This window comes from Phaethon lepturus, unplaced genomic scaffold (assembly GCF_000687285.1).
Source record: "Phaethon lepturus isolate BGI_N335 unplaced genomic scaffold, ASM68728v1 scaffold17777, whole genome shotgun sequence".
In the NCBI taxonomy this organism is placed as follows: domain Eukaryota; kingdom Metazoa; phylum Chordata; class Aves; order Phaethontiformes; family Phaethontidae; genus Phaethon; species Phaethon lepturus.
In genome coordinates, this window is record NW_010550035.1 from 34,598 (window position 1) to 49,736 (window position 15,139).

Here is a 15,139-nt window from a genome sequence, read left to right on the forward strand (position 1 = left end):
CAGGGGCTCTGCGACTCATATTTAGAGGGTCTGCACTAATGATAGTCATGCATGTGCCACTTGGGCTCCACAGCCAGTGGTTCTCCTTATCAGCTGTTCCACAGTCTGCCTTCTTTGTGCACCTGACAAAACAGGAACAAAAAACAAAGCAAAGCAATATTATAAGCGGACTCTGCTTTCTCTGAACTATACAACAACTTCAGGATTTGGGCCTGAATTTACAACAAGAGATGACTGGGAATTTGCTTTAATATTGACTATTTGGGTTTCTATTAGAGAATTTTTAATAGAATAAGTGGTGGAATAAGTATTGATGGTTTGTGATGTCAAAAGCATGTGGGGAAACATGCCTATACTATTTTGGACACAACCTTGGATTAGACAACCCAAATCCATACAGAGGCAGTAATATTTAGCACAGGAGCCATCAGGCAATGTCTCTGTCTGAAACCAGGCTGATTAATCTTCATTGTAATATGTAAGAAAGTCCTGGATGAGTGGGCACAGCCTATTTTTTCTGCAGGTCAAGTGGCAGACACCTATGTGTTGCCAGTAATAAGACACCCAACTCCTGAGAGTAAAATGTAATGGAGAAGTATCACGGGGCGCACACAGGCTTGTGGAGCGATCCTGTGGAACTGTAACACTAGAAATGTTAGTTTTATAGTGAATGTTTTCATTAACTCCTCTCACTGTTTAAGACCTCTCTCTGCCAGGGCACCGTTACCATTATGGGAAGACAACAGTGGTTGTGCAACTTCACCAAAAATACTGGGAGATTTTTCCGGCTCATGTCCAGGAAGGAGAGAAGGAGACGCTGCAGCGCAGAAGCTGCATATGTGGCTACAAAAGCTTGTTGATGTGTGTATGTGAGGACAGACTCATCTGTATTCCTTCCATTCTCTGCAATGTTTAGGAAAAAAAGCTGTAGGATCTCTGGCTGCTGTAGCAGAAGACTATTAACTCCTCAGGGGCTTTAACACAGTACAGTTGTCACACAGTTCCGTCAACCCTACACTTAAAGGTATCATTTACATACAGAGTCTACAGTCGTATAGAATATCCCTAAACACACAATTAAGTATGTTCATGAGACAAAATTTGGTCATAAGAAAAACATTAGAAATTTAGCGCCTTTTACTAGCAAATGCAGAAATTCATGTTTGCCTGTTCTCAGAGACCATTAATATTTTGAGAGATTGAGGTCAGTGGTCATATCAGAAACCTGAAGGGAAATCTAGGGAAAATTGCCTTTTGTATGATATATGACATGGCCTTCAACTCCCAGCAGCCCAGGAGGAGTTTGAGGCGTGTATTCCAAATCCCCAGGTTTCATCCACAGCAACTTGAAGCCCAGGCTGGAAGGGTTACAGTATATTACATAAACCTGCACGCATCGCATACGTTTCTCTGCAGTGCTCCATATTATGCTACACATCAGGCTGATAGGTAACTTAATGTAATAGTTCACATTTTCAGACAGGAAGGTAGAAGCCTGAAATTCATCTGCATACTATAATTAAATAGCCCCTTTGTTCCAACAGCAAGTAGTTAGAATCACGAATTCCCAACCGCTCATGCCAAGGGGTTAATTAACTTAGTAGTCAAAAAGAGAACTGCAAGACCGATCTTCCCTCTCGCCACTCCAATCAATGAAGAGTGAAAGAAGAGACATTCAAGAGCTGTTCAGCGCTGTCCTAGTTTACATGTGTTTGAATATTAATTCAGTTAACCTCTGCAGATAGTCAGCCAAATGCCACTTTCTGCTCTCCTACAGTTAGGTGAGGGTTCAGATGACATTTATATAAAAACAGCTTTTGAGCTATATACTTTATTTCAGACATGAACAGTTTTTTCTTTTATGCTCTTTTTTATACTTTCCTAACTCTACTTAGATATATGCTATATTTTCTGAATTTTAAATAGGGACCACTCCTTTAATTTCTGGGAGAACACTTGACTGTACAGTTCAGAGAGAGAGAAAACATGCAGTTAGAAGATGTATACTGATTTTCAGTACCAGCAGAAAAGTATGTTTTCCCAAGCCAATCAAGTCTGCACAAGTCAACGGGGACTTACTTGTGCGCACGGAAGATGGGCATCAATGTCTGTGTGATAAAATTAAATTACTATCAGGAGTGTAAGGCTGAATACAAAAAGCTGGGATCACTACATTGAGCAGTAACTCACAGCACGTGTCAAAATTTGAGCTATTCCACCACCTGCACCTGAGAGGACACCGGCAGCACTCACCTGCCCTCTCTCACGCACCAGCCGCAGTACGGATCCCTCGCTTGAGCACACTTCTCACAGTCCGAATATTTGTGGCAGTCCTGCACAGGTAGTCGATGAACCTGGAGAACCAAAAGTAAGGCAGACGGTAAGGGACCGGAAGAGGGCACAAGGAGCCGGAAACGTTTGTGGACAGGGCTGTACAGTGCCGCTGCCTGTGGCAGCAGAAGGCTTGACCCTGTATTACTGTGATCAGAGCTCAGTTTGATTTTAAGAAAATTCATACAAAACCAGAGTGCGGTTACCCTTCCTTAATAAAGTCCAAATTTACACACTTTTTCTGCTTTTTTTCACTCCAATATTCTCTAACGTTTCTCTAACAGAAACTGCATCAACAACTCTCTGAATTCAAGAAACAGCTACTGCAGGATGGATACTTTCAAAAAGCTAACTTGGTACTAGTTAGATCATTTTTTAAACAGAATATCCTCCCCATATCACTGGCACAGAGATGAAATTATTTGGAAATGCAACCGTCAGTGGCACTTTTAGCCAGAAGGCATTTCAGAAAGTCTGCAAGCGCGAGAGAGCCACGGCGCTTCGGGTTACTGCACTTCTCCATGCACAACCCTGCACCACGCAATACACTCATGGAAGAAAATGGAAATAATTATGACAGGAAGCAGCAGGGAAAAGAGCATCATCAGTTCTCACGTCTCAGTCCCCCAGTAAATATATGGCTTCTGGTTTTGATTTCCTTCAGTACTGAGAATAAACAATTTTGTCTTTCTTTGGTGCACAGAAAAAGGATCCGGCACGCAATCATCCCTTTTAGTTATGCTACTGAAATTATGCAAGAGGAGATCAGGACATAGGTCTTCCTGTTGATGACTATGTTTTAAAGAGTGCAAGATGTCTAGCAACAGTAACTCTGAGATGCTAGCTTTTTTTTTTTTCTGTATCTTATCCTCTCATTTAAAACTACTGGCAATTACAAAGCTACTTTGAAAGTCTGAATTTTGCCTCCTCTTTCACATTGGGAGCATTCAGACTGACTCAGTTAAGGAAAACGTCAATATTGGGTAGTTTTCTTGCATTTATTAATAGAGAGGTTTACCTTTTCATCACTCTCTTCTTCTACAGATTCTTACCTAATTGGAGCCGAGTTACTGGCACTCTGTTCCACTAACTGGTACCCATGAGTAATTTAATAGCCAGTGAATGGCTTTTTTATGACAAAGTATTTATTTCATAATTCTGGCAGGCAGAAACAAGCCCTAGAGATTGGCATCTCTGCAAGTTTTATGTAAACTTAATGGATTAAAAAAAATAAAAAGCAGCTCCATTTAGAGCCAGCTTCAAAATGCAGAGAAACTAACTTTAGAGCTTTTCTAATTGGCACTCTTAATCAAAGAGAGTGGTAAAAGCTAAAACAAGCAAACAAGCTAGTGATTGTGGTGGCTGCCACAGGCTTCTGCCTTCCTCCCAATACAGTATGTACCAGAAGGAATTTGGGATCCTACCAGTGACGATCACTTTGAATGAAGTAGCATGAGCACGGCAGGGTGGTACGCTCCTTTCCACCACCCCAAGAAGCTGGAGGGGTTTCTCCTGCGCTCTGCCCAAGCTCTGGGAGCAGAGCGGGGAGGAGGGGGCTGACTTTTGAAAGCATTTGCTCTGTTGACACAGCAGCAGAAGCTGGGAGGAGAAGGGGGAGAAGTGAAACAGGAAAGCAAGAGCTTATTTCTCACTACAGCTCTTAACCTCTGTATCCTTCTCCCCTGTATTTCTCTCAATTTGATTTCTTTTTAAAGGCTGCTTCAAGTTATCACCCATCACAATATCGCTTTCACTTTGCTCAAGTGCTTACAGAGCCCAATCAATTCATTTCCAAATGCTGAGGCAGGCTGCATCTGCCAGGTAGCTTAGCATTAAGCACGCCTATAGCGCAGCTACCCTGCCCTTTATTGTTTACATGATTTTAAATAACTCTAAACCATTTTAACTCCCTGGGGCAGGATTCTGATATCTCTATTCCCACAACTCCCAGCCGTGCTTAACCCAGAAGTGCACATTTCACCATTTATTCTTCTTCCCTCGCTTATGTCGCTTTGCTTCTCCCAGCTCCGGAGGCTCCATTCTCCTCCTGTCTATCTGCTTCTAAAAGTGGGTGGGACTGCTTGTTGTAATTAATTCCTGGAGATGACAGTAAGGTAGTGCCATTACAGAGCTCCCAACTTTAGTTATTTGTATTTAAGCTGAACAGGTTTTGTAAAAGAAAACTACTATTTGCATTATTCAGAAACTGCAGTGTCTATGAGAGCTACTTGGAAAAGATTAAACTGAAATCCTTTCTTTGGCAGAAATTTGATTCTTTCTACATTTAAACATTTTGTAGAGACGGAATTATTTTTTTGTAAATTTTCTCTGAAAAATTTGTCTGTGGCCTTCCTAAATTCTACCGGTTCAAGTAGATTGTCACCAGAAAACTTGTCTTCCTTCAGGGCTGCTGCCAATCCTTATGCTGCTCAGCAGCTCACACCATAGCCTGGTGGCTTTTCAGGCCTTTTAACCTCACGGCTTTTAAGCAACATGCCAGCTTGTCAAACGGGGTGCCAGGCCACCCAGGCTTTTGTGGACGGCATCGAAGTTTGGAGTTCTGTTCCAAATCTGAACAGAAGACAAATGAGAAGTTTCAGCTACTCAAAAAAAAAAAAAAGGAAGTAACTTCTCTCACACACTGTCATATTATCAAATGCTTTATCAGTTGCTTATCTGGCACTTTTTCCACTGTGGCTTCCAGACTGAAAATCTTGAGCTAGATTGTAACATCCCCAGAGCAGCAATTTATATGAATCCTTTTATAAAACAGAAAGAGAACATTCTTCCTGCACTGTTTTCCCCAAATACTCTCCTTTGACAGTCCACTCATTCTCCCCGTGTTACTGCTGCCGGAGTGTTTTCCACATCCCATTCCGTGCCACTGTCAGTGCTGCAGATGGTCGCAGCCTGTCACCCGCCCTGGAGAGCTGCTGTTGAGGCTCCCAGTTCCAGCCACCACAAAGAGAAGTGTCAGAAGAGGGTTATAGCTGGAGGTCAAGGAGAAATCTGGCATCCCTCTCATCTCCTACTTTACTTTCTTTAAAAACCTGCATTGTGCCTCACCCACCAGCACAGAGAAGGGGAACCAGAAGAGACTGCCTGTGCCTTTCATATCAAAGTCCGATCTTTCCTGCTGCACTTGCTCAGTTCTAGCAGAAGCTCAAACAAAAGTGTTTCCTAAAGTTGTAATTCTCTCCATTGCTTCTTATTTTTTGACAGCAAAGACCCATGAAAATTGGCAGCTTCACAGATGTGTAAATGCTGTATGTCAGCTGCCAGTACCTAAATCCTGAAGTACTCTTGAGAAGGACCGATGGCAGCTAGAGCATCTGCCAGGACCCCGAGGACACCACACCTACGGCTGCCTGACCCCACGGCATGCTGGTGCCAAACATCTCAACTTCATCCTTCTCATAGATCCTATAAGAGAGCTTTAGAGGTGAACTTGCTCCCCGTTCCCAATCGCTAAGCATCAAGGATATAACAGTTCTCCAAGTCACAACAATCAAGTCCATCAGCTTGGACTTGAGAAAGGTCTTTATACACACAGACTGGGGGGACCCCCACCGCATGGGGTCACTACCAGGAGCAACCGAGAAATGTACATATCTCAGGTAAAGTTGCAGAGGAAGTCAAAGTGGTCCTTAACGCAAGTGGGACACGTTACCTTGTCTGTGGTCATCACGTACAAATTTTCTTGGGTTTGGTCAAGGACCAGGTCACTCTTTATGGGTTTGTTTAGTTCAATAGTAAGAGAGCTGTACTCAGTTGCAGTGGATGACAAGAACACCTATTTCATGGAAGGAAGAAAGAAAAATGGTTAATGTTGCTTTTTTTCCCCCCAAATATCATTACTAAAAATCCTGTGTTTACTCAAGTTCACAAATTCACATTAGGGAAACATTTCAATTTGAAGTATATGGCATCAAAAGCAGCAAGCAAAGCATGAAAGTCATGAAAAGAAATTGCTCACTGCTCATATAGCTAATATTTGTGTTGATTTTTTTGGTAAATACTAACTTATTTTAGCGCTGTAAAATTCAAATTCTCAACTTGGAGCCTTTGCACTTGAAGATGTTAAAATTTGTTGTCCTCCCTTATAGTAACCAACAGTTTCAGCTTCAAATTTCAAACCATGTGGTGGCACATGGCCATCATTCCCCTTCCAGTAGAAGGGGATTGGTGTTGCAGTCTTGACATTTTAAGACTACAAACACGTGAACCCTTGAGCCCCACATCACACAGTCAGAACTTAGCAGGGCTCCAGCTTGGAGAGTATTGCCATCCCCTATTCATTAAACTGCCAGAATGATTACAAAATGAAAAGTTGCTCTTAAACTACTATGGGCTTGAATAGAGATACTATGGGCTAGAGAAGCTGTTAGATTACCCAAGGCTGTTGATAAAGGGCTCTGAGTAGGTATCTAAACCTTCAGGAACAGTGTCATTCAGGTGATGCTAATTCAGCCTGTGTATTGGATAGCTGAGGTACATCAGAAATAACCTGGTTTTAATTTGAAATTAAAAATATAAAGCTCGAAGAGAACTTACTCCTGGTATGCAATCTTATTAATCACATTTACTTTTAGAGTGGAAGTATGCTATCACTACATTCATGACCTTTTAAACATGTTTATCTTTTAAGTCTGATTTGTTACCTTAAGAATTTTACCATCCGATGTTCCCAGAAAGGCCACAGTATGCCCATTCTCCACAGCCACAGTGACAGCCGTGAGATTCATCCCTTCTTTTTGTAGTACTGGCTTCTCTATAACACCGTTCTTACTTCCCAAAAGGTACGGCAAGTGTTCGGAGCCACAGGGGAAATTTTTGCTTGCATTCTAATAAGGAATAGCAATACAGAGTGATGTTAAACATTCAGATCACTAATTCCTGGACAAGAATGAAGTGCAACCCTATTCCCAGACAGTATAATACCCCTCAGACATAGAAGAGTACAGAGAGAGAAATGGATTGTCTGGCCATTTTCCCCCCGCCGACAGGCAGCAATCAGAAAGCAGCCTGCTAATTGCAAACTGCTTCAATGCTTTCACTTTCTAGTAGACATGGGGAGAGAATTTTTTTTGATTTCTATTTCATTATAGCAGCTCAGTTTAAAAAGTAACCAGTTTGTGTAATTAAAATGAACATGTCATATAGATTGAGTTGACCAATTTGGGGTTGAAGACTGTTTAATGCCGTTTTGTTTCCTAATTTGCTGCTATCCATAGAAAAGCAATCCACTGGCAACTGCCTCATGAACTTCAACGCATTCCCTCTTCACTACGCTTTAATCCTGAGATGCAGGCAGTGCCACCAGAAGGAAGTTCATTCACACCACGCCATCCCTGCTATATTTGGTAATGACACTGTCTTTCTGATCTGAAATCCACACCTCCTTTTTGCCGGAAAAAAAAAAGCCATGGCTGCTCCACTTGTCACATTCAGGATTTCTGTGTTTGATGCTCACCTCAGATGCAGGGTACTGCAGTGAGCAACACTGGTGTTTGGAAGCAACAAGTGTTCTTTTGGCTTCTTATCAGTGCTAGCAACCTACTGTGTGGGTGAGGGTTGTGATTTCATGAGATGAAGGATTCTGGGTCAATAGCAACATAAGGTATTCCCGTGCCTCGTCTCTTCAGCTGTACACTCCTACCCCTGGACTATAGCACACCAGTTCCCAAGCTGTGCTCAAATAGCTGCTTATGCAGGAGTGTACCTTGCTCAGGTTGGGGAATTAAGACATCCTCTTAAAAGCTAAGTCATTTTTAAGATGATTCAATTCCTCAACCCATTTTAGGGTTGGCTGCAGTAATGAACGACATGCACAAGTAGGGCTTTGGAATAGGTTGAGTGGTGTGGGCAAAACCAGCATGAAGTCAACAGAGGTGCTGAAAACTGCCTCTCAGAGGCACAGTCATAAATTGAAGAACAGTATCTGGAGGGATGTAAGAGTGCCCTCCAAAAACCTTATAGCCAGGGTAATGACAAGCAATAAAAAGAAAAGGAAGATGGCCATCATGCTATGGAAGTATTTTGAGCGAGAGCAAAATATGAACACCACCTGAGTATAAGAAACATGCATACTTCCAGTTATGTGAAAATTCAAATCCAAGCAACAAACAACACTGAACTCCAGATATCACCTACAAGATTCTTAATACCATTTAAAAACATTATAAATATGTTGGCTGAGACCAGAATTGTCTATAGTGACCATCTGCAAGCTGATCATGGGTGTAACAAATCACTGCATTTGACTCAGTAACTTCCACACTGGGAGGAGGAACCCTTTAAAAGAAATGCGTTTATGAAACCAATATACAACTTTCAGATGATATAAAATCTTCTTTAAAAGTCTCAAAATTAGGACTATTTTGCCACTTTTTTCTTGACCTGTTCCGCAACCCCCCCAATCACATTTCATTTCTATAGTGAATCCAGCTATTGAGTTTTCAGTCATCTGATCTCACTATAGTTTAGCTCAGAGCCACCCAAAAACATGCAGTTGTGTATTTCCCACTAATTTTAACACAGATTCTAAAACTGATACTGATATTACCAGTCCGTGTGATGCACATGGGTTTTCTGCTGCAAAAAGCTTGTAAAATGCACTGGTATTCTTTTTAGTGTAGCAGTCATTCCGGTTTTTTTCCATCTTTTCATTGATGTGCCGCAAGGAAAACACACACATCGCAGATTTTAGAGAGCCGTTATCTTTGTTTACTTTGCTGAAGAGTGCAAGAAGAACTTTGTCATCTGAGAGAGCATCCGTAGTTTGTCTCTGCTGAGCCATGCTTTCAGCTAGCTCTTCTCCTGGGGTAGTGACGTAAGCAGAATGACAGTGGTCATAAGCACCATCATCATCTTTGCAACCCAAGTCCATTTCAAAGTAGGAATAATAATGGGCATCATCTTTGCACAGACGCGCAATCAGTGTGCGGTTATTGACGGGCTGTTTCTCTTGCTGATTAAAAATAAAATAAACATAATTTTTATCCTCAAAGACTGCCACAAATTGTTGTGTGCTTGACGAGTGATAAGCTGACTTAACAGCTGCTGAGTCTGTATACATTTCAAAAATGTCTTTTCCATCCCTTTCGTAGAGCTGCCGAGTGCTGATTATTATGCCGTTATCATTTGGTCCATTCCCTTTCCCAACAAACAGCACTCGGTCGTTATTCAAGGAGGTGATCAATCCCACAGTCGATACATTCTCATCGTTGCTTGCTACAAAGGACTTTTCTCCACTACTGTCTACATAATATGTCTCATTGCTAATGTCCTCCAGATCTCTGATGGCACAGATTCCCTTAAAAAGGCTTCCACACACCACAATTGTTTTATCCGCCTTGTTCAGCAACAGTAATTTATTATAATTGTCAGTCAGTACTGCCTCTTTACACTGATTTTCATCAATGGGAGGTGTGCACTTTTTGTTGTCCTTTCTTGGACCTGTTTCTACAGACCTTATTGGATCCAGGTTTTCTGTAAGCTGATACAGAGCATTTACCACTCCCAGATAGATTATCCCAGTGTCATTATCCACTGTTAGATGATTTAGCTCTGTAGCACTCTGAAAAAATTTCAGTTCCTCATTTCTGGATAAGGTGATGCAAAAACTCAAAATGGTCAGTGTCCAGATCCATAAAGCCATTTCTATGTAATACCTAAAAATGAAAAGAACAACATGAAACATATGGAAAAATAAAATTTCCACAAAATTCAGCAACACGAAGGGTTTTCTCTTTCATGATTTCAGATGCAAACACACTTATCCTTATGCATGTGTAGACACCATGAAGATTATGGAAAGTCTCAAATCCTGTTAATTGCCTAGCAATTTAATATGCTGGGGAAGGATTAAACAAGGTCATATGTCTAATTGATTATCATATTGCCAATTAGATAATCAATCCTGTGCTAAAGCACAATGAGAACAACAAGCAATTTGAAACAATGTAGAGTGCCAAAAAGTATCAGTGTTTCTGCACAGTTTCATATTGTGTGAACTTATTGTTGAGATTTTAAAAATAAGCTGGAGGATCCCAGTGTGGCTCCCCCTTAATAGAGGGAGAGAATTCACATAGAAATATTTGAGACATTTGGTGTTGCAGGACCTTCCCCAGAAAGGAAAAAAACCTTCCACTGCCTACAAGTAAGTCTGGATCTGGCTGCTGATGCTCTTCGAGAAGGCGTTACACTAATCCTTCATCAATGTAAAGCTGGAAGACGGTAGAACCCTTAATATGCAACTTTGCCTTTGGCTGCTGGTATGCAGTACAGTCCAACACTTCAATTCACTTGAGCACTGCAACTTCATAGTTTCAAATCTGTCTTAAGAACGTCACTTAGTGTTTTATGGGCTTAAGATTCTGTTACTGTTTTGTTTTTTTTTTCAGAATTTTTACTTCCCAAGCACATCATCTGGTCGTTTGGAATTAGACAAAGACCTTCTAAAAGTTATAAGAAAGGCTCTAATTTTAACCTGAAGAGTTAAATGAGGAGGGAAGTTCCAACTGGCTTCCTAAGCACAAAACGTTTTGCCAATGTTTTCTGCATATATTTAGTTCTAAGAGAAGAAAACAGAAGGTGGCATGCTTGGACACAGCGATGTTGGTGAAAAGATAAATACTGTTTGGAGGAAGTACTGATAAACAAATATGATCCACAGTATTTGCATTTTCAAAGTTAGCCATGTGACTCCATAGTCTGATGAGGAAAGAACCTGTAAACTTACAGGGAATCTCAAGTTAAATCTGAAAATACCTGGAACTGTGAATAGAAAGGAAAAAAGAAAAACCCAGAAAAGACAAGAGAAACATTTAACAAAGTAATCTAACAGGCAAAAGCCTTGTAGGAGGAGGAAAATAGCATAGAATGCCAAAACAAGGAGCTGAAAAAAATAAATATAACAAAAATAATAATAAAGGAATCATGCTCCTGTGTCAGCTGTAACTCTGTTTTGGCAGCAGCAATAGACTCTGGTGGGATGCGAAAAAGAATTGCCTGAATCATCATTTATATTGGATAACTAAGGTTAAATGTCAACGACTGGGCTGCAAAAGTTTGAGCAGGGAGAGAAAAATTCTTGCTGTGACCACAAGCCATCTGCTGGCTCCCCAAACCCCACCCTGGCATCGCCAGCAACGCAGAAAGACAACTCCTGCCCTCTGGTATTGACTGCATTTTGCTCCTCTACGGAGAAGACGTGTGTGCAATGGTGAGAACAGCTTTTCTAAGAGCAGAGTGATTGTAACTTCTAAAAACCAAGAAAGCTACTAAATGTAACTCAGGATAGTAATGAAGACAAAATAAACGGCTAACTTCAATCTTGTTTTGCTAAAGCTCTTACCGTGTACCAGACCAAGTAGCTAACTGCAAAATGAGGGCAAAGAAGAGACAGTACCTTACTGACAGCACCAGCCTGACTCATATGACCTCATATGACAGTGACCAAGAAAAGGCTAAGAATTATAACTCATTCTTCAGACACACGGACTCTAGCATGTAATGCAATGTAATGAAGTGTTGAACCTCTCTATGACAACCTTAGACCTGCTCTAAGGAACCTAGAAGAATTCTGATATTATTTGTCAGAAACTCCTCCTTCTTCCTGCTCCCAAGGACCTCAGTTTTCCAAACAAACTTTGATCCCAGCTTACATCTCCATGGCTAAATGGTATGTCATAATGCATGTCATCTAGTTTCGAATATTTTCCCTTACAGTTATCTGCAATGAAATAAAAAAACCAGCTTGACATACTAGTGCGATGTTGCTTCATAACAGTTTTATCATTCTACTATCTATTGCAAAAGGATCAAACACAGAAGAATTCAGTTTAATTTGTTCGTGGTTTTCCCATAAGGTAATTATTGTTAGATTATTATAATCTCTGTTCTCAGTCAAAAAAAGCGCCATAAATAGCTCTACTAAAATATACCTCAAATGAATGGAAAGTAACTTATTGTACCTTAATTTCTATTCTCGGTTCACCTCCATGTCCATTTCAATGGATTAAAAAACCTTTCTGTCTGTTCGTGGCATCCATTTGTGACACCGAGGCTGCACTTGCAATACACTTGCCTTCGTCTCATGGGGGAAGAACGAAGAGTCCTGCTGGTTCATGCCAGAGCCAGGGTTTAAGGGAAAGTACCTTTTGCACCTCTAAACCAGACTCTCATAGGAGTAATTAATCTCTCTGTACAGCAGTGGGTAATGCTTCCTTCCTACTATTTTCTGCCTTGTTTACTTAAAAAATTTTTGACTTAAATTATTCAGAACTACACGCATTCTGCTTTTTTGGGGTTTTTTTGGGGGGGCATTTATTCCCTGCCACCCTGGTCTCATGCCAAACATCGTCAAATTCTCTCAGACCTCCACGTAAGGCAACAGTTCTCCATTCTCCGTATGCATTAGTTTCATTTCCCACCACCCTTCAAAGTAAGCAAAAATTAAATATGCTATGGAAAAGATCCAGAACTCAATTTCCATGCACTTCTCAAATACCAGGTTTACGGAAAGAAAAAAGCAAACAAAATGAAATGAGATGCACTACAACCACAGCTCATTGTTAACTTAATCAGGAAGGAGCAGCTGGAGGAATCCTGCTATGACCAGCTGATGTGGTAGGACCTACAGGGCTGCTATTAACACAGATGCCCTACTGAGTTAGGTGCTATGGAAATGTATCAAGGAACAGCTTCCTGCTGTGAAAAACTTCTGTTTTAAATTAACAAGTCACAGAAACACAAGACAAAATGAGTAAGAAGCCCAGGCTGGAGCATGGAATCAGAGATGTTCAGTGTGGCAAATGTATTTCCAACAGCTTCATCACATACTTTAATTATACATGGGCCTGTTGGCTTACTCAAAGTCATGCCCTGGTCCCGAGAGCTGACATACATCCTCTGACCTCAGTTTGCACTTGGTTTTAAGCCCTTGCAGACTCAGGATAAAGAACAGAGCGGTTGACCATATAATTTTTTTCTCTCTCTCAAAGTCTTGTCTCCATCTTGCCTCTTGCTCCCCACCCACTGCGGTATCATTACAATCATCTCTATCACTCTCCCATCAAGATTACCTGAACTGGAAAGGAATTTCCTTTTTGGAGTCCTCCCTTTTTCATCACTGCCTTCCCTATCCCTTCCCCAATCTCAAAACATACTCCTGATTCATATAACTTAGAGACAACTGAATATGATTTTGATGAATACCCTAGAAGGATGGCAGTAATAATAAACACACTCCTAAAGCAGAAAAAAATTATTATAAAAAGGTGTGTGAGGAGCTGAGGAGCACAACGGCTTTTCACAGGAGGTCCTGTATCCACAAGCACCCCAGCTGAGTGGAGCTGAGGAGCACAACGGCTTTTCACAGGAGGTCCTGTATCCACAAGCACCCCAGCATCTCCCCGCCAAGGACTCTCACAAACTTGGTGCAAAATCAGCAGGGTTGAGTCAAAAGTTTAAGCAAGGCAAATAGCTAGCAAATTCAGAGTTCACATTAATAATTATGTCATTAGCTTCAAGCTGAATTAATAACGTTATTAGCAGTCTGAATAAAACCCTTTCATCCGTGCACACCTGAACTCCAAAGTATTTAATATTCTGATCCAGATCCAAATTCAGAGCAAGAGGGAGCAACACGAGTCTTAATTTTTCAACTAGGAGTTGCTCAAAAGAGCATTAAAGACAGGTAATGAGACTCAGAAAATGCATATTTATGTATTTTGCAATTGCATTCAAGAATTTCCAGTAATGTGCTGTCTCTGCACCATCAGCAGGTAAACGAGAAAGAAGAGTAGCACTTTGCAGATTTATATGCACTCTTAGGAGCAGAGCCATGCTACATAAAGCTGAACTCTAATGAATTCCCTGGTTTACTACAGCCAGACCTGGCAGCGTTTTGATTTTGAAATCTTTTATACCATGGATTCTGCCATAGTCCAAGGGTGGGGTTTTTTGCTGCTCTTAGGAATCAAAACAAAAATTCTCTTAAGTGAAAGTATCTTCAAGAGTTCACAGTGCCAAGTAGCTTTAAAAAAAGCCAATAAAAATAGCTGCTGTGGAAAGACCTCATTCCACAGCATTAGCTACCAGCAATTACAGATATAAACCACTCTGAGACACAGGTAACTTATGCCAGAAAGGTCTCTTCAAATCCCAATTTTTATTATTGTAATTTTTCTTACGAAGACAAGCATTCATATTAACACCTCAAATAAGAGGGCTGCATATACACAGTACAGCCCCACTGAGGCTGGCAGGAGCACACAGAGGGAAGAGACACTGCAGGAGCAGACCTGCACACCTCCCTTTCAGTTTGGCCTTCTACATCCATCCCTCCATCTTTTTTGCATTCTCTCAGTAGAAATGAAGTGCCCGTTTTAATGAGGCCTTGCTTTCTCAGTGTTACAAAGATGTAGTTGATCTGCACGAATAGCAGCTGAGTGACGTGTTTAATAGCAAGCAGCTGACTCGGCAGGAATCTGAACCCACAGATTCCCCTCTCTGACCCACTTTGTGGTTTTGTTAAAACCACGACGTCTCCTAACTAATAAAAATTTAGGTTTTTCATTTTTTTTCCCAACTTCATTGAGCACTAAGCCCAGTGATGCCCTATGGACCAACATCCAGCTGCATTAGGCTGCAGTCGGCACAGGACCACAGGCCCCTCCAGACACTCCCAAAGTTGCTTACAGACGCTTTTATGCTCCCTGATCCTGCAAATGGCCAAATCTAATTTGGCCCTGAGTGTAAATACCTGAGCTGCCCGAGCTTCAAGGGGGATGGCTCCCTGCAG

At 41.2% G+C, this 15,139-nt stretch overlaps 1 protein-coding gene across 1 annotated transcript in view; it reads right to left on the minus strand.

Moving 5' to 3' along the window:
- Window positions 1-9,991, minus strand: part of LOC104623372 (plexin-B2-like) — a gene marked incomplete at its 3' end in the record, with an annotated part of 33,333 nt that extends 23,342 nt beyond the window's left edge. Inside the window, exons 1-5 of the mRNA XM_010290447.1 lie at window positions 8,897-9,991; window positions 6,993-7,175; window positions 6,002-6,124; window positions 2,254-2,354; window positions 1-122 (exon numbers count right to left, since the gene is read on the minus strand). Of these exons, the coding sequence (XP_010288749.1) occupies window positions 1-122; window positions 2,254-2,354; window positions 6,002-6,124; window positions 6,993-7,175; window positions 8,897-9,991 (1,624 nt within the window). The remainder of the gene's footprint in view (window positions 123-2,253; window positions 2,355-6,001; window positions 6,125-6,992; window positions 7,176-8,896) is intronic.
- Window positions 9,992-15,139: the final 5,148 nt, after the last annotated feature.